Below are 25,091 nucleotides of genomic sequence, written 5' to 3'. Positions count from 1 at the left end.
TGCTTTTAACTTCCAGATGTGCCCTCGTGTTTCTGTTTCCTATCTCTCGAACAATATGTCCCTGTCCACCCTATCAATTCTTCCCTTGTCCTTCTTTCCTCTAATGTTGCGAAGTTTAGCTCGTTTAAACTCTCCTCATATCACATACCCCTTAGCTCTGAAACCAGTCTCATTGCAAACCTCTGCACTTTCTCCAGAATCTTGGCTTTCTCGATCAGGTTTGGGTTTCAGAGTGGTGCTATATACTCCAATATGGGGCTTGGCATAGGCTGCATAAAGTGTTGTGAATGACTCCTGGATTAGATCCCCAGATGCTTGTTTACTGTAGCAGTTTTTCAGGTGATGTACGTCTCAGGTGATATGCTCGGTACAATGCTCATGCTTAAGTCCTTTTTCTTGAGGAAGGTTTGCTGCCTTTGTTCCCATCCCCCCTGAGCCTGTACTCTGATCCTCTTCACCCTTCTCCACTCTTCATAAACCTGCAGCCTGTCCAGGTACATTTATAGTCAGAGATCCTCTTTTACTGTGTTCCCAGCACATTCTTTTGGTGTCCAAAAAAAATTAACCTTATACTTGTAAGGTTTCTGTAGCAGAATCACACCTACTTGAATTTTGCCTTAATTTGACAGCTGCCTTTCTTATTCTGAGTGCTGTTAATATGTTTCCAGTATGGTCCCCATGGTTCAACAGTCAAAAATTGTATTTTGAGGTATGAAAAATGACTTTCTGCAATAGGGTCCATGGGAGACTTGGATTCCAACTTAATCTGTTTGTGTGTCTTGTTTCTGGATATTAACTGGATTAAAGCTGTGGAGGTCTTGGCTGATGCAGTATCTTTTTGCTGACGACTATTAAGCAGAAACACACAAGGCCTGAATAAAGCATGCCAGACCTTTCTGGCATTCAGAGGTAAGTAATAATGTAGGTATGGATATGACATACCAGTGTTGTCACCCTTCCATGGTTCCTATCAAAGAAAGTACGTACGTATATAGTTTTTATATGTCAAAGTGTAGATTTTTCATATTAATTCCATGTTGAGTAACTCACACAGGTTTAATACTTCGTATTTTAGTACAATATTATAAAAAAGATATTTTTGATAATAAATAGAAGAAAAAAATACTGTAGACACTATAATAACATTTGTTCTGTGTTGCAGTGTTTGAGGGAGGAACACAACATTGTGCAGCATTATGCCAGAGTGAGAGAGACTCATGGATAACAGCCATCCACCAGGCATCATTTGCTTACATGAGACTACAAGTAAGCAGCTCCTGAGATTATTTGACACGCATGCAATTTTAAAGTACAGTCATACCCTGCCCTGCATCATTAATTGGTTCCAAGAGCCGTGACGTAACCCAGTTTTTGACATAAACCGAATAAAATGCCTTAAAATTATGACAGCTACCATAAAACTTGTGTAAGAAAACCTTAAAGAACACTAAAAATGCATTTTAGTCATAGTATTTTTAAAGAATAATGAACACAAAAAAGTGTGACGTAGGTGACGTAACGTCGGACATAATGATGTTTGCTGAACTGATTTTTTTTTCTCCACTAAAAATTATTTCCATTCTCAGTGTAGTACTCGTTTTATATTCGTATTTTCCTAGCGTCATCTTGAAAAACTGTTTTATTTGTCTCGGGGTAAAAGTACCTGATTTAATTTTCAAAATAGTTGTGTACCACTCTTAGCATATTCATGAATAATCCTGAAGTGTAGATATGTGCTTGTAGAAGTAGCTGTCGGGATTCCGAAGTTTAAATTTCTTCAACATACATAATACTATTCACATTTTTTACTCTGCGCGCACACACACACACAGTAGGGACAGCGAGCGCGCGAGTCACGCCTTCCGTGCTCCGGGAATATAAGTGTTTTTGAGGGCTACCCAAGTGTTCTGCAAGGGTTGCTAAGTGTGTCAGGGTAGTGAACAATCCTAGAAGTGATTTTTAATCTGCCTGAGCCACATAAGTGTGGGGAGAGCCACAATTTTGTAAGTGATCTAGAAAATAAAAACGTTGTGGCGCAGAGTGGGCAGGCTAGTGAGGGTGGTAAGGCGACGTTGTCAAGTGTCACCCAAGAAAGATAATAAAGTGAAACAATCGTGTGACCAGTGAGAGAAATACAGTGAACAGGGTACATTATTAATGAGAAGAAATTGAGGTGGATCTATGCCAGGATGTACATCGAGCTGGATCTACGCCAGGACGTCACATCGAGCTGGACAATCTACAGGCTGCTACAGCTGCACTACAAGTACTGTATCCACCTATGAGTGGTTGTTTGGGTGTGGGGTTCAGGTTCCAATTAACCGCCAAGCTGATTGTGAATGGTCTAACTCTCATAGCACGATAAAGAATAGGCACTCAAGTATTCAATAAGGAATAGCAATTGGTAATCCATTGAACAAGGCAGGTGGCAGGTCAGGCATAGGCAACATTGTAAGTAGGTGAGTGTAAGTACCAGGAGGGTGGGAGTCAGGTCACAAGAGGTTGTGGACACAAGTGACCACTGAGAATCCACATTACACTCCAAGCACAAGCCACCTACTTTTCAGACACATAATAAACCCACACATAATTCGACACATAATTACACACACACATATCCAGACTCACTCATACACTCCCCCCTCACCACCGACATCTCACTACTTCCCCTGATCCCTCCCCTCCCTCATTCACCCTCCCCTCCCCCGTTCACCCTCCCCCTCCCCACCACTCCCCAATCCTCTCCCACATAGCCACAGTTCCTCCACTACCTCCCCCCCCCACACTCTGACATACACATTACTAACCTAACATACAGAACTACATAGGTTTCCCACTCTGAGGCAATCAGGATAAAACAAAATGGGTTGCCAGAGAGCAACAAGAAAAACCAAGGGACAGGAGGAGGAAGCTGCAAAGGAAGATTGGGCAGCAGAGCTCATAAAAAGGGATCATGAATGGGAAAAGAAACTAGAAGAACTTAGCATGAGAATGGAAGAGAGGATAGATATGGAAAGCAGGAAGTGGGAGGTGCATGTCAAAGCAGCAGAGGCTAGGATACAGAATTTAGAAGAGGAACTGAAAAATCTGAAACAGCCTAAAGAACTAAATAACATTTTGGGATTGACAACAGAGACTGCTACCTCAGCCACAAATAAGGGGACTGTAGGGAAAGAAGGGGCACAACTGCATGGAGAAGCTCTATCAGAGGAGACTGTAGTAAATGAAAGAGCTAAGCTTTATGTGGAGGACCTAACAGACAACAACAGAGCCCAAGGAAAGCCGAGAAGGGAAAAGGACATCCCACTGAGCCCAAGTACATTAGCCAGTGGAACTGAAGAAAGGAAAGCTGCAGTGGAGGAAACCAAATTAAATGAGGGGATACACAGGGATATGCAGTGGGAGAATGAAAGGGTGAGGTCAGTCTTTGTGTATGGGCTCCAGGAAGTTGAAGGGGAAACATATGAAGCAAGAAAACAAGGGGAAAAAAAAGCAATTGAAAGCATCATAAAAGCAATAGGAGAAGACAATATGACCCAGCTGGAAAATTTTCGGAGAATAGGGGGGTTTGTAAGTAAATGAACCCGGCCAGTGAAAGTGACCTTCAAGGCAGAAGCGACTCGGACCAGGATCCTGCAGGAGAAAGCACGATTACGGGACATGTCAGCATACAGGAAGGTGTATCTCGACCGCGACAGAACACAAGAAGAAAGGCAGAAACTGAGAGAGATGGTACAGAGGTGAAAGGAGGAAATAGAGGGGATGGAGAAGACAGACAGGAGATCCCAGACCCAGGAAGATCAAATACAGCCTCCCTCACAACTTCCTATAGAAGCCTCCCAACCAGGTCAACCCCAGTGCAACCAAACACTCTAAATCAAAACACCCATACCACATCCAATGCCCCCACCCACTACATTACAAACTCCACCCCCACAGCAACAACCCATAGTTCCTTACCAGGTCTCCCACTTCCCCAACCCCAATATACCTCCCAGGCCACAGTCTTAGAAAAGAAGTTGAAGGTGTGGTATACAAATGCAGATGGAATAACAAACAAGTATGAGGAGTGGCACGAAAGAGTCAAGGAGACATCCCCAGACATAATAGCACTCACAGAAACAAAACTCACCAGAATAATAACAGATTCAATATTTCCATCCGGATATCAAATCCTCAGGAAAGACAGAGGGAGGAGAGGGGGAGGAGGAGTTGCACTGCTCATTAAAAACCAGTGGGGTTTTGAGAACATGGAAGGAATGGATGGCATGGGCGAAAGGGACTACTTAGTAGGAACAATCCAGTCTGACGGACATAAGGTGATAATTGCAGTAATGTACAACCCACCACAGAACTGCAGGAGGCCAAGAGAAGAATACGATGAGAGCAACAGAGCAATGATCGACACACTAGCCGAGGTGGCCAGGAGAGCACACATGGGGGGAGCAGAGTTACTAGTTATGGGTGATTTCAATCACAAGGAGATTGACTGGGAAAACCTGGAGCCCCATGGGGGTCCCGAAACATGGAGAGCCAAGATGATGGATGTGGTAATGGAAAACCTCATGCATCAACTTGTTAGAGACACTACCAGAGAGAGAGGAGAGGATGAACCAGCAAGGCTGGACCTTGTATTCACCTTGAGTAGTTCGGACATCGAGGGTATCATGTATGAAAGGCCCCTGGGAGCTAGTGATCATTTGGTTCTGTGCTTCGACTACATAGTTGATCTTGGGATATGTGAAACGACATAACGGAAGGGAAAAGACTCAAAAAATGCCTTGTTTGCAGATGATGTAGTTTGGGGAAAATCCTCGGATGAGATCACAGGACTAAAAGAGACCTGGCAGCTACAACCTGGCAACAACTAATTTGAATTTAACCCTGCCTCAAGTCATGAAGATTGGGGAAGGCAAAGACCCAGACACAATGTATTTTGATGGCCAAAAAACGAAACCTCACTCAAGGGGGAAAAAATCTGGGGGGGGTATCACGGCATTTCTGGCGCCTAATCAGTTCTGCAGCATGGGGCCCAAAACCCCGGATGTGTTCATATCATAAGGGTTTGTTTAAAACTCTTACCATTCTGGGCCCCCCTTTGGGTTCGCACCATTGGAATCCACCTAGTCAACGTCAAAAAATTAGAAAGCAAGGTTTGCAACAAAACTAGTCCCAGAGCTCGGTTTCCCCAAAAAAAAGGTTGAGAAATCGCCTGGTTTTAGGGCAAGGGGGGAAAATATAACGACATATAAAATCTTCATGGAATAGACAGGTGGACAAAAGGCAGGATGTTCCAGAGAAGGACACAGCCAGGGTACAATTGGAAGTTGAAAATCAGATGAATCAAAGGGGTGTTAGGAAGTATTTTTTAGTCATAATAGTCAGGCTGTGGAATGCCCGAAAATGACGTAGTGGGGCGGAACCATAGTTTTAAGCGGGTTTATAAAGCTCATGGGGCAGGGGAAAGGGGAGGACCCGGAGCAATCCCGCGAGGCCCCGGGGCCCGGGGCTTTACTCGACCTGCAACCCAAAAAGGTATCCACACACACACACACACAATATGTGAAGTGGGGCGGGAAACCCATAGTTTTAAAAAGGTTAACAAAGCTCAGGAAACAGAGAGGGACCCCGTGCGATCGTGAAGAGGCGGGGCCCGGGGATCTGTCAACCACTATTGGTGGTCACACAATATTATTCCCCAAACTCAAATTCTTTGGGAGGGTTGAAATCAAAACAACACTGGGGCAGGAGGGTCAGGGGACATGATAACGACATATAAAATCCTTTGGGAAAAGACAAGGTGGACCCCAAAACGGGGTGTTGGAGGGGCCAGAAACAACAGGCCCAAATTTGGGGAATTGAAGCAGATGATCAAAAGATTTAGGAAGTATTCCGCCCGATTTCAGGCAGTGGTGCCCAGAAAGTGATTAGTGGGGGGCAGGAACCATCTGTTTTTAAAACAGGTATGATGCTCATGGGGGGGGAGAAGGACCCCGTAGCAACCGGTGAAGGTGGGGCCAAAGGGGGCTCCCCCCCCTGCAACCAAATAGGTGATACACTGGGTGGGGCAGTTGCCGTGATTGTCGTAGTTTTTGACCCTTCCAAGAATAGATGTAGGAAAAGGCGTGTAACATAGGGGCATATAATCCATAAACCCCGAAAAAGGGAAAAATAAGTGATCGAAAGCATGATAATATGGTATTAGTCCGGCCGAAACAATTCATTTTTTAAGGGGGCCTGAATCAAGGAAGGGGAAGGGTTATGTATTAGGCCTAAATAGTGTTGCCATACATTACATAGTGGAGTGTTTGAAGAACAAGTGCAACTCAAGACCAGGGAAATAAAAGATAAGTATAGATGTGTCAGTAAATACAGTGAGTGCAGTGAAAAAGTTAGATGAGCTAGTGACTACAGGAAGGTAGTATATAAAAAAAAAAATTACTGAGAAGCATCAAGCATCTTCAACTACGTGGGACCAAGGTACTGGACAGACCGGCAACACGATACTTCAGCACCACTGCCAGCCGCACGTAGTATTCATCTAGTTGAGTTGCATGGGGTCAACAGTACCAGTCTCTAGCTGGAAACTGGGGGTCACTCTCTTGGAGCTATCAGAATTAGAATTCTGATGAGCTGGAGAGAGGAAACAGCAGAGAAGCAAGTGATACATAGTGGGAATGCTTCACTCTGGAGGTCCCAAGGTAGTAATTGCAGTGATGTATAACCCAGCACAGAACAGCAGGGGGCCAAGGCAAGAGTATGACGAGAGCAATAGAGCGATGGTTGACACACTGGCTGCAGTGGCCAGAAGAGCTCATGTATGCAGGGCAAAGCTCCTGATCATGGGTGACTTTAACCACAAGGAGATTGATTGGGAGAACTTCGAGCCACATGGGGGCCAAGATACATGGAAGGCTAAGATGATGGAGGTAGTACTGGGAAACTTCATGTACCAACATGTAAGGGACACTACAAGAGAGAGAGGAGATGATGAACCAGCAAGACTGGACTTAGTATTCACCTTGAGTAGTGCAGATATTGAGGACATCACATATGAAAGACCCCTTGGGGCCAGCGATCATGTGGTTTTAAGCTTCGAATACACAGAGTTACAAGTGGAGGGGGAAGCAGGAAGGCCAGGACGAATGAAGCCAAACTACAAGAAAGGGGGACTACATGGGAATGAGGAACTTCCTGCATGGGGTTCAGTGGGAGAGAATTGGCAGGGAAGCCAGTTAATGAGATGATGGAATATGTAGCAACAATGTGCAAGGAGGCTGAGGAGAGGTTTGTACTCAAGGGTAACAGGAATAATGAAAAAGCCAGGATGAGCCCATGATTCACCCAAAGGTGCAGGGAGGCAAAAACCAAGTGTGCCAGGGAATGGAAGAAATATAGAAGACAAAGGACCCAAGAGAATAAGGAGAGCAGTTGTAGAGCCAGAAATGAATATGCACAGATAAGAAGGGAGGCCCAACGACAATATGAAAACAACATAGCAGAGAAAGTCAAATCTGACCCGAAACTGTTATACAGCCGCATCAAGAGGAAAACAACAGTCAAGGACCTGGTAATCAGGCTAAGGAAGGAAGGAAGGAGGAGAGACAACAAGAAATGACCATGAAGTATGTGAGGAACTCAACAAGAGATTCAAATAAGTGTTCACAGAGGAGACAGAAGGGGCTCCAGAAAGACAGAGAGGTGGGGCACACCACCATGTGCTGGACACAGTACACACAACCGAGGAAGAAATGAAGAGGCTTCTGAATGAGCTAGATACCTCAAAGGCAATGGGGCAATCCACCCACCCCTGTCTGTCTTGTCTTACTGCTGTCACCTTGTCATAGAACTCCAGTAGGTTTGTGACAAAGGATTTCCCATCCCTAAAACCATGTTGGCTGCTGTTGATGAGATCATGTATGTGTAGCGTGACCTAAGTGTAAGTAGAAGTAGCAAGATGTACCTGAAATCTTGCATGTGTATGAGACAGAAAAAAAAAGACACCAGCAACCCTACCATCATGTAAAACAATTACAGGTTTCCGTTTTACACATACTTGGCAGGATGGTAGTACCTCCCTGGGCGGTTGCTGTCTACCAAACTACTACCTATATATATATATATATATATATATATATATATATATATATATATATATATATATATATATATATATATATATATATATATATATATATACATGTATATATATATATATATATATATATATATATATATATATATATATATATATATATATATATATATATATATACATGTATATATATATATATATATATATATATATATATATATATATATATATATATATATGTATATATATATATATATATATATATATATATATATATATATCTTTCTATCTCTATCTATATCTCTCTATCTTTATATCTCTATATCTCTATCTCTCTATCTTTCTATTCATCTCTATCTCTCTCTCTATCTCTCTATCTCTCTCTATCTCTCTCTATCTCTCTATCTCTCTCTATCTCTCTCTATCTCTCTCTATCTCTCTCTATCTCTCTCTATCTCTCTCTATCTCTCTCTATCTCTCTCTCTCTCTCTCTCTCTCTCTCTCTCTATATATATATATATATATATATATATATATATATATATATATATATATATATATATATATATATATAGAGGAGCAATGTGGCAGATGTTGCAAGTATATGGAATAGGTGGTAAGTTATTAAATGCTGTAAAGAGTTTTTATGAGGATAGTGAGGCTCAAGTTAGGGTGTGTAGAAGAGAGGGAGACTACTTCCCGGTAAAAGTAGGTCTTAGACAGGGATGTGTAATGTCACCATGGTTGTTTAATATATTTATAGATGGGGTTGTAAAGGAAGTAAATGCTAGGGTGTTCGGGAGAGGGGTGGGATTAAATTTTGGGGAATCAAATTCAAAATGGGAATTGACACAGTTACTTTTTGCTGATGATACTGTGCTTATGGGAGATTCTAAAGAAAAATTGCAAAGGTTAGTGGATGAGTTTGGGAGTGTGTGTAAAGGTAGAAAGTTGAAAGTGAACATAGAAAAGAGTAAGGTGATGAGGGTGTCAAATGATTTAGATAAAGAAAAATTGGATATCAAATTGGGGAGGAGGAGTATGGAAGAAGTGAATGTTTTCAGATACTTGGGAGTTGACGTGTTGGCGGATGGATTTATGAAGGATGAGGTTAATCATAGAATTGATGAGGGAAAAAAGGTGAGTGGTGCATTGAGGTATATGTGGAGTCAAAAAACGTTATCTATGGAGGCAAAGAAGGGAATGTATGAAAGTATAGTAGTACCAACACTCTTATATGGGTGTGAAGCTTGGGTGGTAAATGCAGCAGCGAGGAGACGGTTGGAGGCAGTGGAGATGTCCTGTTTAAGGGCAATGTGTGGTGTAAATATTATGCAGAAAATTCGGAGTGTGGAAATTAGGAGAAGGTGTGGAGTTAATAAAAGTATTAGTCAGAGGGCAGAAGAGGGGTTGTTGAGGTGATTTGGTCATTTAGAGAGAATGGATCAAAGTAGAATGACATGGAAAGCATATAAATCTATAGGGGAAGGAAGGCGGGGTAGGGGTCGTCCTCGAAAGGGTTGGAGAGAGGGGGTAAAGGAGGTTTTGTGGGCAAGGGGCTTGGGCTTCCAGCAAGCGTGCGTGAGCGTGTTAGATAAGAGTGAATGGAGACGAATGGTACTTGGGACCTGACGATCTGTTGGAGTGTGAGCAGGGTAATATTTAGTGAAGGGATTCAGGGAAACCGGTTATTTTCATATAGTCGGACTTGAGTCCTGGAAATGGGAAGTACAGTGCCTGCACTTTAAAGGAGGGGTTTGGGATATTGGCAGTTTGGAGGGATATGTTGTGTATCTTTATACGTATATGCTTCTAAACTGTTGTATTCTGAGCACCTCTGCAAAAACAGTGATAATGTGCAAGTGTGGTGAAAGTGTTGAATGATGATGAAAGTATTCACCCTGCCTCGGTTGGAGATGGCCGACTTGTTGAAAAAAAAAAAATATATATATACATGTATATATATATATATATATATATATATATATATATATATATATATATATATATATATATATATATATATATTTTCTCTCTCTCTCTCTCTCTCTCTCTCTCTCTCTTTCTCTCTCTCATTTATTTATTTATTTATTTATTTAATCTCGTTTACTCACCTCTCACCCTACATTAAGACTACAAATATTTTAAGGTAACTAATGAGTGTACTGTATATGCATTTTATCGCTTTAGGGTGCTTTAAATGCCTAGTATAAAATATGTAGGTGGGGTTGGCCAGCTGCTTAGGTATGGAAAGAATGAAAAACTCAAAAGGAACACTATAGTATATAAAACTCAAGAGGGTCACCAAATAGAATGTAAGGAACATGTAAAAGACCTGGGAATAATTATGTCTGCTGACCTTACTTTTAAAGACCATAACAAGACAAAGATCACGACAGCCAGGAAGATGACGGGGTGGGTATTGAGAACTTTCAAACAAGGGAGATAAAGTCGATGGTGACACTTTTCAGATCACTAGTGTTCCCTCACTTAGAATATTGCTCACTGCTGATGGCCCCATTCAGAGCAGGAGAAATATCAGAGATGGAACAATTACAAAGATTGTTTGTGGCTCATATTGAGCCAGTAAAGCACCTAAACTACTGGGAATACCTTTTAAGTCTTGAACATGTACTCATTGGAGTGGAAGAGAGAGAGATACATGATAATATATACCTGGAAAGTACTCAAGGGCCTGGTCCCAAATCTGCACACTGCCATAACAACATAGTGGAGTGAGAGACATTGGAGGAAGGGTAAAATAAACCCAGTGAGGAGCAGGGATGTGGTGGGTACAATAAGGGAACACTGTATTAACATCCGGGGTCCCAGACTATTCAACATCTTACCGGAAGATATCAGAAACACAGCTGAAACAAGTGTAGAAGCCTTCTAGAGGAAACTGGGCAAGTATCTTCACTAGGTGCCAGATCAACCAGGCCGTGATGGATATGTGGGGCAGCAGGCCTCCAGCAGCAGCAGCCTGGTTGACCAGTCAGGCACCAGATGAGCCTGGCCCATGGCCGGGCTCAGATAGTAAAGAAACTCTCGAAGCTCTTCAGAGGCCCATCAAAGGTAATGTTTTACGATACCTACCACACTTCAATATCTACCTACCCTACTATTCACCTTGCACCCTTTATTAAGACCATTTAGACTACAAATATTTTAAGGTAAGTAATGAGTATACAGCTAGCCCTCCACTTTTGCGAGTTCCACTTTCGCGAACTTTGAACATTTGTGAATACCCAGCCAAATGCCCATGTGGGAAAAAAGTATGGGAAAACACTTCCCACTGCATCCCAATGAATTTTCATGTGTTTTATGATTGTTCATGGTTCATTAGGTTAAGGAAACAGTATTATTAGGCTAAGTAAATGCTATTATTATATTTCCCTACAATATATTTGCACATCAAAACATTTGCGAATGCTACAGTACAGTACAGTATTATTTTATTTCCCTACATCATATTTGCGCACCAAACATTCACGAATTTTCAAGATTCGCAAGGTTCTTGATCCCCTAACCCTCGCGAATGTGGAGGGCCTCCTGTACACTAAATGCTTTTTATCACTCTAGGGCTCTTTAATTGTCAAAGTATATTACATATGGGTGGGGTGTGGTGGCCTGGCTGGCTACCATACCTACCACACCTAACTTCTTACAATAAACACTACTCACTTCTCACCCTACATTAAGACTACAAATATTTTGAGGTAAGTAATGGGTGTACTTTATGTTTATTTTACTTTTTATTGTTTTTAATGCCTTGTTCTGCTTTCAGGCGATGTTTGCTTTCCTGCAGTAGCCTGGAACCTAACCTGCTGTATAAGTGGGGCCCTACTGTGTGTGTGTGTGTGTGTGTGTGTGTATATATATACATGTATATTGTGTGTGTGTGTGTGTACACCCACCTATTTGTGGTTGCAGGGGTCAAGTGTGTGTTTGTGTGTGTCTGTCCTGTTATAGTATGTTGTAAGTTTTGTTATATGTACTCTTGAATATTTTGAGTATCTCTCAGTATAGGCGTTTGCACATGTTTTTGTGTTGGTGCCCGATCTCATTATTTTTTTTAAATGTATGTGTTTTATTAAATTGTAAGTTTTCTTGGGTACTTTTCATTAACCTTGAGCCATGTACATAAGATCCATGAAGGGCAAATTGTTTTATACATATTAAATATACCTCCTCCCAAGAGAGTCAGACCTCTGATAAGGCACCTACTGATCAGTGTCTAGGCCAGGCTACCCTAAGAACCAGTGTTTATCAGAGCTATTATCATATGCCTTAACTATCCTATATGATTCCTGTTGAGCTTCCCTGCTCTACCCCAGTTCTCTGTCTCTCTCTTCTGCTGGAAGTTTACCTTCTTTCATCTCTACTATTACTGCTAAAAGAGCAAGTGGTGGCAGCATACATTCCTGATTGAGAGAGTTCAGCCCTATTGTTCTTTTCTTTCAAATTGTACTTTATCTTTTTTTTGCCTGTTTTTGTGTGTATTTTAGTCCACTCCTGATCTCTTCCTGTGCAACTATAGACAATATGGCATTGTGTGGTGCTTTGTCAACCCAAGAGTGGGACTGGGGTGACAGCTTCATTTCATTGTGGAACAGAGTAATATCGTACCTCAAGGGACCACTGTATTTTGCAATTTGAACAGTTTCTCATAAAAATATTTTGTGCATTCTAACCATTGCCAGATTAAGGATATTATATATTGAATAGTGTGTAAGTGAAAAGAATATTAAAAATATTTATTTTCTTATCTGGCAAGGTGGAAGCTCTTCAACAACAGGTCACTGCAAGACAGTCATCTCTTCCAACGGATATTCATCGGCACCGTATCAACACTGGGGTCACTCTAGGTTAGTTAGTTTGATCTACATTTTTTCAATCTGATTATTAATGGTTATTAAAAGTGATCACATAATTGTGATATACCGTAATACATACTCTGTATGGGTAAATTTTGCTCAAACAGTAGACCAGTTTAATTTTATTAATAATTAAAGTGAACTACTGTATTAATAATTTTTTAATGCATAACTAGTATATACCATAAATTCAATAAATATTTCTAAGTGCTCCAAAGATGTAATCCAACAGGTGGTTGACCCAAGATGGCAAGATAGCTTGCATGAAACTGTTTAGGTAAACACATTTTTAAAATACTTCTTTATTTTAAAGTTTCATAGTTTCATTATGTTTCAGTAGTACAAATTGAAAACAAGGTAAGATGCATGAATGTAAATTGAATTATTTCATTCATAATAGCAACTGGATCCAGCATGCAAATCCACTTTTTGTATTAAATTTTTTTGATAAATAGCTCTACCCAGAGTATCCTATGTGATTTATGGTTTAACTTCTCAGTTTTGCTGCTAATAATGACACTACCTGTGTCAGTTACTAAACTACTTTTCAGTCTGGAAAGGCATGGTGACCTACAGCTGATAATATTAATATATGTAAAAGGATGGTACAGATATGGTTTACTGATGAAACTCATTTTTCTGAATAGTCCCAAGAGATTTACTAAGGCATATGAGGAACTAAAGTAGGATAATGATACATTTCTAAGGCAGAAGTTGTTAAGGCATTGTTGTTACTTTGAACAAAAGTTATCTGAATTATATTTAGAGATTTTCTTGATTATTCTGACACAGGTTTAAGATAAGAACCATTGAGACAAATTTGATGGTAATTTTAACAGAGGAATTAAATAAATTATGTAGGGAAAGAAATACCTGATTAAACGATCGACCAAGACTACATCCCTTCCTCCCTCCCTTGTAGAGGTAATAGAAACTTTCAAGAATGAACTATCATATGTTTTATTGCGTCAGTGGGCTACAAGCTATCAAAATTAGTGGTAACTGTCTTCCCATTTCAAGAATGCTATTGACTTGATTGAAAACTTGCATACGTTTATACCTTTGATGAGTTTTGAGATGTTTAATCTCAGAACCTGACCACTGGGCCAGGCTTATCTGGTGCTTACCTGATCAGCCAGGCTGTTGCTGCTGGGAGCCAGCTGGCCTACATGTCCATCATAGCCTGGTTGATCTGTCCATCTTTGCCTTACCTAGGTACACAGCAATGCATAACTGTAGATCTGATCAAATATGAGGAAATACCGGGGGCGTTGACCCCCGGAACTCTCTCCAGGTAAACTCCAGGTAATGTATTAACTCTACATGTACCAGGAATGAACATGACAGATATATATCTTCTTTCTTTCTTTCAACACAACGGACATATCCCACTGAGGCGAGGTGACCCAAAAGGAAAAACGAAAGTTTCTCCTTTTACATTTAGTAATATATACAGGAGAAGGGGTTACTAGCCGCTCCTGGCATTTTACTCACCTCTTACAACACGCATGGCTTACGGAGGAAGAATTCTGTTCCACTTCCCCATGGAGGTAAGAGAAGATAAACAGGAATAAGAACTAGAAAGAAAATAGAAGAAAACCCAGAGGGGTGTGTATATATATGCTTGTACATGTATGTGTAGTGTGACCTAAGTGTAAATAGAAGTAGCAAGACGTACCTGAAATCTTGCATGTCCATGAGACAGAAAAAAGGACACCAGCAATCCTTCCATCATGTAAAACAATTACAGGCTTTCGTTTTACACTCGCTTGGCAGGATGGTAGTACCTCCCTGGGCGGTTGCTGTCTAGCAACCTACTATCTACAATTATTATAAATAATTATAAATAAATAAATACTCATTATTTTATTATTATTATTTTATAATTATTATTATTTTATAATTATTATTATTTTATAATTATTATTATAGGTAGTAGGTTGGTAGACAGCAACCACCCAGGGAGGTACTACCGTCCTGCCAAGTGAGTGTAAAACGAAAGCCTGTAATTGCTTTACATGATGGTAGTATTGCTGGTGTCTTTTGTCTGTCTCATAAATATGCAAGATTACAGGTATGTCTTGCTACTTCTACTTACACTTAGGTCACACTAAAAATACATGTACACATTTATTTATACACACTCATCTGAGTTTTCTTTGATTTTATCTTAATAGTTCTTGGTCTTATTACTTTTCCTTTTATATCCATGGGGAAGTGGAATAAGAATCTTTCCTCCGTAAGCCATGCATGTTGTAAAAGTCGACTAAAATGCCGGGAACAATGGGCTAGTAACCCCTTTTCCTGTAAAGATTACTAAAAAGAATAAGAAGAAAATTATTATTATTATTATTATTACAGTATTATTATTATTATTATGATTATCTACCAACAGTCATACAAAATACTGAGGACTCAGCACATGGAGGTGGTTGCTTTTAGAGTTCCATTATTACTAATGAAAATATGAGAATAGACTGAGAAAGTTATTCAGGTTTATAAAGGAGTTAGTTTTTAACACCAATATTACACTTTATAACGTTTCCCAACATAATTTACACACTGTACATGCACCATACTTTAAAAGAGGATAAGGACAAAAGGCATTGGTGAGTAAAATTTTTTATTTATTTTGTTCTGTAATGTTTTGACTGGGGAATTTTGCTTTAGATTTCAGCGTTAGATGGGATGGACTATCGGTTATAATAATATAATCTTTATTTCTACAAGTACATGTACATACAATGTATACAGGTCTAGCTGACATCAGTGACATATTGCTATATAGAAAGCTCCTTGTTATGCAGAGCACTTCAAGCAAATTAGGTAAATTTTGTCCCCAGGATGCAACCCACACCAGTCGACTAACACCCAAGTACCTAGTTTACTGATAGGTAAACATGGACAGCAGGTGTTTTAAGGAAACATGCCCTAATGTTTCCAACTGTACCAGAGGTTGACTCACAGCCCTCAGCGTGTGAGCTGGGTGTGCTAGCAATCATCGCTCTCAACTCGGCCTCATCTGTAGTACCATTAACTTTTCATATTTGTATGGACAGTACCAATGCTAGGTGTAATTTAATTCTGATGAAATTTCTTAGAACACTGGATATCTTGCAGCCATTTTTTCTCTTTCCTCAGTACTACCATAGAATCTGCACAACAGTACACTCAGCCTCCAAATTTACCAAGGTTATGTTCCTAGAGGCTTCATAAAGCCACAGTTCATGAGTACAAAATTTTGCTCATTTAATCATTTTTGTTTCAGATATTGAAGTTTTTTGTTTGAGAAGGCATAGCTTTTTAAGTCATGCTCTAAGCTGCTTAATATTGACATTGATAAAAAGGAATATCTATAGCAAAAAGAAATTTTGGTGTGGGAAAAACAGTGAACACATTTTGAATAAAGCCCTATGGTTCGTTTTTTTTTTTCTCTAGGGGGGATGCATTTATGCTGGTAAAGGAATTTTTCTCCAGTTAATTGGAGGTACTCTTCCTTTCTTTGGAACAAGCCTGATTAAATAAAAAAAGGCACAATACCGTGACTGGAACGATGCATAAATAACCCGCACATAGAAGAGAGGAGCTTACGACTACATTTCGGTCCGACTTGGACCATTTACAAAGTCACACAGTGTGACTTTGTAAATGGTCTAAGTCGGACCGAAACGTCGTCGTAAGCTCATCTCTTCTATGTGCGGGTTATTTGTGTAAGCCTGATTGCTTATAATTCCCCAGGCACTGTATGACCCCTACAAGTTTAGCACTGCCCCATGAATGTGATGATAATATGCAGCTCTGTAGTTTGTTTTAAATTTAAAGACTGTATGGCAAGCTATTGAGGAAATGCTCTTCAAGAATCACATTCAATGACTGGACACCTGTGAAATTTGTGGTCGACTATGTGCCTCTTGTCTTGTTATTAAGCTGATTATTTTCACTCTTCTGTGTGTTACCATGGTTCATTCTTCTTTGTGTTACTATGGTTGACTTTACCTTGTGCTACTGTGGTTCACTGCACCTTGTGTTACTGTGGCTCACTGCACCTTAATTTAATAAAAATAGCATTATGTTAAAAACAACTGTGTCATAATTCACATATATATAATTTTTAATGTATTTTTGCGAAGTTGTAGATTTTAAAACTAATCTTTAATATGAAAAATTCAAATTAACCTCAGTTTGATTTCTGATTTTGATACATTAAATACATTTTTATTTTATGTGGGAATCATATTACCATGGTTAGTTTCACCTAAGGTTTTATCACATCTCATCTAATTTCCATGATCAACATTAACCTGCACACAAGTGTGACCCTGGTAATATGTGCTCCTTGACAGGTGTGCAAGGTAGGCGCAGTCCCCCTGTAGGTTAGTAACCAACTTCACCACTCACCATACCACTTAGTGATACCAGCATGAGCCATCTGCATAAGTATTTTTATGTTATAGAGCAGTAATACTGTGCATGAGTATCTGCTATTGTACACTCAAGTGAGCATTAATCTTTTTGAAATTTCTTTTAGGCAAACTAAATTGCATGTGCAGTTGAACTGTATTTGTTATTCTGGATTAAATTATTTTTATTTTAGAATAAAAGGGATGTGTACAGTATTGTATAGTGGACACATTGTTGTACTGTAACTTCACATACTGTATACAGATACAGTACAGTAGATCGTCAGTTTTGTGTTTTCTAAATGCAGTTTCACAGTTTGTCTTAAAAACGTAATGCAAAATTTACCATAAAATTTTTCTGAAAATTTAATATGATCAGGGGATATATCAGACCCCATGGGTGTGAGTTATGGTTTTTGTTGCAGTAAGGAAGCTGCAGGCAATAATAGTATACAAGGCCAACAAATTGATGAATAAGACACACGTGCAATTGTTACAATATGTTTTGGTTTAAGATAGCTCACTAATTCCCAAAGAGGTCTTGGGAAATACATTTATGGGAAGTCCAACCCATCCTCTGAAACTTATCCTGCCTCCAGTTCAGACAATAGGTTAGAGTTAAAAACTTGTATATGGAATATGCAACTATTTTTGTGTACAAATATTTATAGAATATACATATGGCAATTAGTTTGTCCTAGCCCTTGCATTAGCAACAAAGAATGCACATACTCCTAGCATGGGGGGGTCATGGGAACCATTCAACCTTAGTTTGGCTACAGTCACGTGTTAACCCATTTTGAGAGCAAATTCTCTATAATTTCCTTCCTGGTTGCCTTTGCCAGTGTTTTGATACACTGTAGCAACCCTGGAACACATTTTCCTGTACATCAAAACTCTATCATGGTCTTACCTCCTGGGCATCTCACATTTTGCCTAGGGAAGTCTTCTCCCAGCCTGGCTTCAAGAGAGAGAGAGAGAGAGAGGCGGCCTGGGGCTTCCCCACACCAACGTCAAGTGTTGGCAAATAAAAAAATCGTTATGCACAGTAATTTAACTAATTAATATTCTTTTGCTTTCCTTCAAAACACTACATTTTTTTAGCCTTATTTATTATAATAATACACTATTAACCCATTGAGGGTCGAGAGGCTCTCTCCCAAACTCGTTCTCAGGGTCGAAAAATTTTCAAAAAAAAAAAAATGTGAAATGATAGAGAATCTTTTTCTGATCATAATGACACCAAAAGTATGAAATTTGATGAAAAACTTACGGAATTATGCTCTCGCGAATTTAGCAGTCTCAGAGTGGGCGATTTTGCTCAATTTGAGCCCTATTTTCGGCCAATTCCATTGTTGCAGTTGACTAAAATCATAGCTATTTCCCTAGAACTCCATTTGTTCTTTCGATTGAGTACAAGAATCCGCCCATTTACCGATTTCAACTACCCATTAAAGTGGTCAGAAATTGGCAATTTGGGCAATTTCACACAAATTTCAAAAGATGCCAATTTCGAAATAGGGTCTAGAATAAACAAGACAGACATTCATGGCACTAAAATAACATTTTATCTGTTCATTAGTCATGTCTCTAGGCCCCTCTTACATTTCTTTTGCTTTCCATTTTGAATTTTTATTCTCACAGAAAATAGAAGGTTTTGTCATGTATACTACTACATCATTGTAAAATGGTATAAATTATATCAGCGCACTTGTGAAAGAATATTAGACTCACCATTTGACGTGTATTAGACTCGTGGCTTGATTTGTTTACTCTTGAACATCGGCAAAAGTCGGTTATTTCTGCTATTTTGAACTCAATTTAAAGGTACTTGTCATCGTGAAACCAATCAAAATCATCTCTAATTCTGTAATATATCTTCCAGTCTATCACTGAAATCAAGGAAACAAGAATACAACCATAAATACCATACGAAAATGCACTGGAAAGTCGCTGTTTTAAACCAAAAACACAGTTGAAGTTTTTTTTTTCTCATTAAGCACAGTGTGCTTCAGGATTTTTTTTATACTGCACACACTGACCACACAGACCCATCCTTTCATATGTAGGCCTGCTAGCTTTCTTCCACTAGATTTGAAGGCGCTAGAATTTAGGTGTACTTGTATGTGACCGACCCTCAAAGGGTTAAAGTACTACTGATACAATCTAATTATTATAAATTATTTGTTTTGTTTTCAAGTGAACTTATTAGCTGTTGAAATGTTTAAGGCTTGCACTCAAGCTCTCCCACAAAAGAGTTAAAAATTCTTATGCCAGAATTTAGCTTGCTGTGTCCCCAATAGTTCACTTTAACTAGGTATTACAAATAATAGGGTTATTTCCTGTAACACAGATATTTATCCCAGTACAGTTAGGGTCTGCTAGTGGGTTCTGTAACCCCTTGTAACACAACACCTGGACATCTTGTTTTATGGAATTTTGTTTTCAGCCAGTGATGCTTTTTAATTCATTTCAAAGATTACATACTGTATTGGAGACAGTAGAAGATCATGATAATCAGTCCTTCAATTTTGATCATATTAATCATGCCTAGAGGATGAAATGCATATCAAGGCTCAGGGACTGATTACCTCATCTTCCATTATCTTGAATATACAATTTCTGTACTGAATTACAAAGCCACTGGTTAGTGAAACATTATGATAAAAATACCCAGGTGTTGCACACATGTCTTATTCATCAAGCTGGAGGCATCAGTATGTAGTGTGAATATTATGCATTGAATAAAAAGTAAAATTAAAAGTGTGGTGGTATGAAAGGTATAATTCAGAGAGCAGAGGAAGAGGAGTTTAGATGGTTCAATCATTCAGAATGGATGGAAGAGAATAGGTTGTACATGAGGGTATATAATTCTAAGGTGGATGGAAAAGATTGGATATGTCCCAGCAAGGGTTGGAAGGAGGGTGGTGATGATTTAAGTGGAAGTGAATAGAGACTAGTTACTTTTGGGGATTTGATGTACTGTTAGTGTGTGAAGAAGGCAACATACATGATGGAATTTAGGCAAACTAATCGAGACGTTTTAGTTCTGGTGGTGGGAAAACAGAGTTAAAATGTTGCACTATATACAGTGAATAATTGTAGTTGCCATGTTCATACCCCTTTGGAAAGACTGGTAAGGAAAAAGTAATGGTGAATGGTTTTCCTTTTTAAGTCACCCCACCTTGCTGGGAAATAGCCAGTGCATTAAAAACAAATCTTTATATTTTAGTTGATTTTCAAGGGTTTATCCATAAAAGTATTCCTCTGCAGCACAAACTGAGATCACTGTATATTCTTTGTGCTTGTACAGTACTGTACATATATCTTACTCTGACCTCTACACTCTGAAGTTCCTTCATATCACAAGGCTGCTACAGCTGGCAGAATGAGTTACAAGAGATGATCCATAAGTTCTGAGACAAATGTTGCTGTACAAGCAATAAAGGTTGCAAAAGTAAAACTCTCGCTTATCTGAACACATGTCCTGTGTAGTAGTACTCAGCCAATTAGGGGGTTACATCATTGCAGTGTGTGTGTGTGTGTGTGTGTGTGTGTGTGTGTGTGTGTATTGTACAAGAGAGTGCACCATTATTTTGATATTCATTACAAGGCTCTGGTGCAGTACAGATTTATTCCACAAGGACTAACTGTGAGCTAGTGTTTTTTTCAACAACTCTTGTATGGTGCCTCAGAGTAGCAATGTGAAACAAATTCCTGGTGCACTCATATCACAACACCTGAAACCAATTCTCTTTGCAGATGACACTACTTATGTCATCTCCCACCCAAATCTTGCCTCGCTCAACACCATTGTTAATGAAGAGCTACTAAAAATATCAACCTGGATGACTGCCAATAAACTTACACTTAACACTGACAAAAACCTTCTATATTATGTTTGGTAACAGAGCAGGTGATGCACAACTGAACATTAAGATTGACAACACTCTTATTGCTAAACATAATGAGGGCAGATTCCTGGCCCTACACCTCAACAGCAACCTGAAATTCAGCACAGTTGGGATCCTCTCTAAGATATGTTACTGTGTACCACAGTCAGCCCTACTCACATTATACTACTCACTCATCTATCCGTACCTCACATATGCTATTTGTGCTTGGGGATCAACAGCAGCAACCCACCTAAAGCCAATAATAACTCAACAAAAAGCCGCAGTAAGAATTATCATGCAGTCCAATATGTATTAGGCAACACCTCCCCATCCCCCCACTCTTCAAAGACCTAAACTTACTCACTGTACAGAACAACCTACATTTACAGAACCATAAATTCCAATAGTTGGGACAGGACCCATAGGCACAATACCAGACACAAGAATCTCTATGACATTCCCCGTGTCCAGCTAAATCTATACAAAAATTCAATGCGCATAAAAGGGCCTAAAATATTTAACTCCCTGCCTGAAAACTTTAGAACTGCAGACAACCACCATTTTCAAAACTACCGTTAAAAAACACCTTATCTCTCTAACACTCCCTACCGTGAGCTAACTTCATGAAAACCACCTATTTTCTTACTTTTATCATACACACATCCAGAACTCATCCAATACTCTCAGTATCTGTGATATCCCCAATTTACACTTAGATTCACCCAAATGACTGTAAACATAAAACTCCAAATATAGCTATTGCCTATAAATTTAAACTAAGTCATAAATTTGCCTTTAATACTCCAATGTAGGAGCTCTAATAGAAACTGTGTATCATGTCAAGACAAAACCATTCTCATTACTAAATTTACAAATTGTAATATTCTTAAATGTTTGGAACTACCTCACAATTGTAAATCTATTTAATCACTACAGTTACCTAACTTGAATAGCAGTTTGTTCCGTAACCTGTGTCAATATAGAGTAAGAATTAGTATTAGTCTGCCCGAAATCCCTAGGCATGCCAGTGGCCTTCTTTGTAATTAATGTTTTGTATGTAAACCACACATCGTAATTAATATTGTATAAGATGTAAACCCCACATTGTAATTTTTACAGAGAAATGAACATTTCAATTTCAGTGTGCCACACACCAACACACTGGAAATAGATGAAGTAATAGTACACCCAGGCACTGAGTTCTAAGGCACTAGGCAGGAATTCACATAATACTTTTTACTTTTGCATCCATAATTTTTATACAGTTTGAATATGTTAATTGTTGGAATATTTTAATCACATCTCATATACAAGATTAAAATCTTAATACTTCTGACTGGAACAATTCACAGCTAACCAACAATTTGGATTGAAAACTAAAGAACTATTATCAGGTTGCATCTTAATACTGGTAATAGTATTGTCTAGTTTCTCTTTCTGATTTGTAAAGTAGCAGTCAACCATTTTATATATGCTCTGTGTATACAAAACACTTTAGATTTAATTTTGTTGTCTTTCATAGATAATTTTGTTACACTGAGATATAATTAGTTTTGCTTTCTAATTAGTGTAATAAGTGTTAGTAAAATAATCCAGTATAGCTGTCCTATCACTAATGTGAACCACCTATTTTGTATATTTATTCACATTGTATACATTTGCATGCAGCATGCATAGTTCAGATTATTAATGTATATTTCTTGGTAAATGAAACACTTGTGCAATATTTGGGTATGTTTATTCTAGAAACATTTCACCAGTCAGTGGCTTCTTTAGTCCAGTGCAGAGAAAAATGGAAGATACAGAGAAGTTGAGGTAATCAGTCCCTCAGCCTGGAGTAAACATGCTCAGTTCATCAATCTCGATTAAAGTGCAGCATATTCATGGAGATGGGGTTTATGTACTGCAAACAGATAGAGTGGAGCATTAGTTGGCAGTCACCAGTGAAAAAAACCACTAATGGCAGTAAGTTGTGCCTATAGGTTTGACAAGCTTTGAAGAATTCCCTGCATCAAGATCTTAAGATATTGCTGTGTCTGACAGAATTTGAATGAAAATAGTTTAGAAAACAGACAAGTTGATAATTAACACTTGTGCAACATTGATGGACTGAACACCTCAACTCCAAGCTGAGGGACTGATTACCTCAAACAACTCCGCATCTTCCACCATTCTATATACTAAACTGAAGAAGCCACTTGCTGGTGAAATATTTCCAGAATAAAGATACCCAAATGTTGCACAAGTATCTCATTTATTAACTTGTTGGTTATCTAAACCATTTATTCAGATTCTCTATATTTCTTACACTATATAACATTTATTTGATTATTTGGTGATCCTGACAGATGTTAATGAGCCCCCATTTTTGGAAATATCTGTGGCTTGTGACAATCTGCGTTGTGATGGTGATGGGCAGCCGCCATCCCCAAGGGTAACAGTGCAAGTTCTCAACCGACCACAGACTACATGGATTCATTATGCACAGACTGAAGTTATTGAAGTAAGGATATGTTTGGGTACCTTCCTTCAGATATTTAGCTAGAAGCACAAGCTATTAAAAACTGTATAATGTAGTACAGTACAGTATTTGGATTCTAAATGTTAATCATGAATGTGCTCAGGCATCTGTAGAAAGAAAAAAAAGCAGCTTACCTATGGAATTAAAAAGGGTTATTTACATGGGTATAGTGTTCTAACACTTTTATATGGGTATGAAGCATGGGCTTCAAATGTTGCATCAAAAAGGAGACTGGAGACAGTGACTATGTCATTTTTAAGAGCAATGTGTAGTATAAATATTATGCAGAGAAGTCATAGAGTGGAGAGCATAGAAATCAGAAGACATTATGGATTTTCCAAATGTATAATTCAGTGCTGGAAAGGGGTTTTTGAGGTGGTTTGGGCATTTAGATAGGATGGAACTGAAAAAGGTATATAAATCTTGGGTGAAAGGAAGGAGGGGATATGGGTTGTCTCATGACGGGTTGGAGGGAGGGGGAATAAAGGTTTTGAGTGTTAGGAACTCAAACATCCAACAGAATTGTGTGAGTGCGTTAGTTCGGAGAAAGTAGAAACAAGGGGATTTTATGACTTGATGTGCTATCAGAGTGTGAGCAAACAATAACAGGCCTGGATGGCTTGTTATTGTTGAGGGAACAATGATGGAGGCATTTTCCTGCAGGAGCTTCCTCCATGCCACACTTCTAGAAAAATGCTGACATTCTTCGAAGAGAGTGGGCTAAGCATTCTAAATTGGCCTGGAAACTCTCCTGACCTCAGCCCAGTTGAAAATCTATGGGCACTAACCAAATGCAGGATTGCAAAATGGAACTGTTCAACTGTAGAGAAACTAATTGCTGCTGTTATTAGGAGCTCGTACCATGTTGTATGAACAACTTTCCAAAATGTCTTCAACATTAGTCAGTTTTATATCAAAGCATGTAGCAATGCTTATCAAAGCAAAGGGTAGTCATATCTCTTCTTAAATCAATTATCTGTTCTATTATTGCTGTGTATTTTCAAATAAACATTAATTTTTCAAATGTCTTATTTCATCACTGTCCCAATTAAAATGCACACTATTGTAAGTGATACCTTGCTCACACTCCAACAGCACATAAAATCATAAAAACCACTTTCCTCCACTCACTCCTATCTAACACTCGTGCACAAGCCTGTTTGATGTCCGAGTCCTTAGCACTTGAAACCTCCTTTATCCCCTTCCTCCAACCTTTCCTAAAATGACCTCTACCTCTCCTTTCCCTCCCTCCACCCAAGAGTTATATGCCTTGCTAGTCATCCTATTTTGTTCCATCCTCTC

The 25,091-nt window shown here is 39.1% G+C and overlaps 1 protein-coding gene across 4 annotated transcripts in view; it reads left to right on the top strand.

Moving 5' to 3' along the window:
• LOC128686424 (inositol polyphosphate-4-phosphatase type I A) overlaps nt 1-25,091 on the top strand; it is a 405,235-nt gene that overhangs the window by 288,998 nt on the left and 91,146 nt on the right. For 3 of the 4 annotated variants that reach the window (XM_053773341.2, XM_053773339.2, XM_070085792.1), the window contains 4 exons: nt 1,163-1,266; nt 12,873-12,963; nt 17,316-17,345; nt 23,617-23,771. In XM_053773341.2, the coding sequence (XP_053629316.2) occupies nt 1,163-1,266; nt 12,873-12,963; nt 17,316-17,345; nt 23,617-23,771 (380 nt within the window). The remainder of the gene's footprint in view (nt 1-1,162; nt 1,267-12,872; nt 12,964-17,315; nt 17,346-23,616; nt 23,772-25,091) is intronic. The other variant, XM_053773340.2, reaches the window with a different exon arrangement.

The sequence above is a fragment of the Cherax quadricarinatus genome, chromosome 17, assembly GCF_038502225.1.
Source record: "Cherax quadricarinatus isolate ZL_2023a chromosome 17, ASM3850222v1, whole genome shotgun sequence".
NCBI classification, from domain to species: domain Eukaryota; kingdom Metazoa; phylum Arthropoda; class Malacostraca; order Decapoda; family Parastacidae; genus Cherax; species Cherax quadricarinatus.
This window is presented reverse-complemented; position numbering and strand designations above follow the sequence as displayed.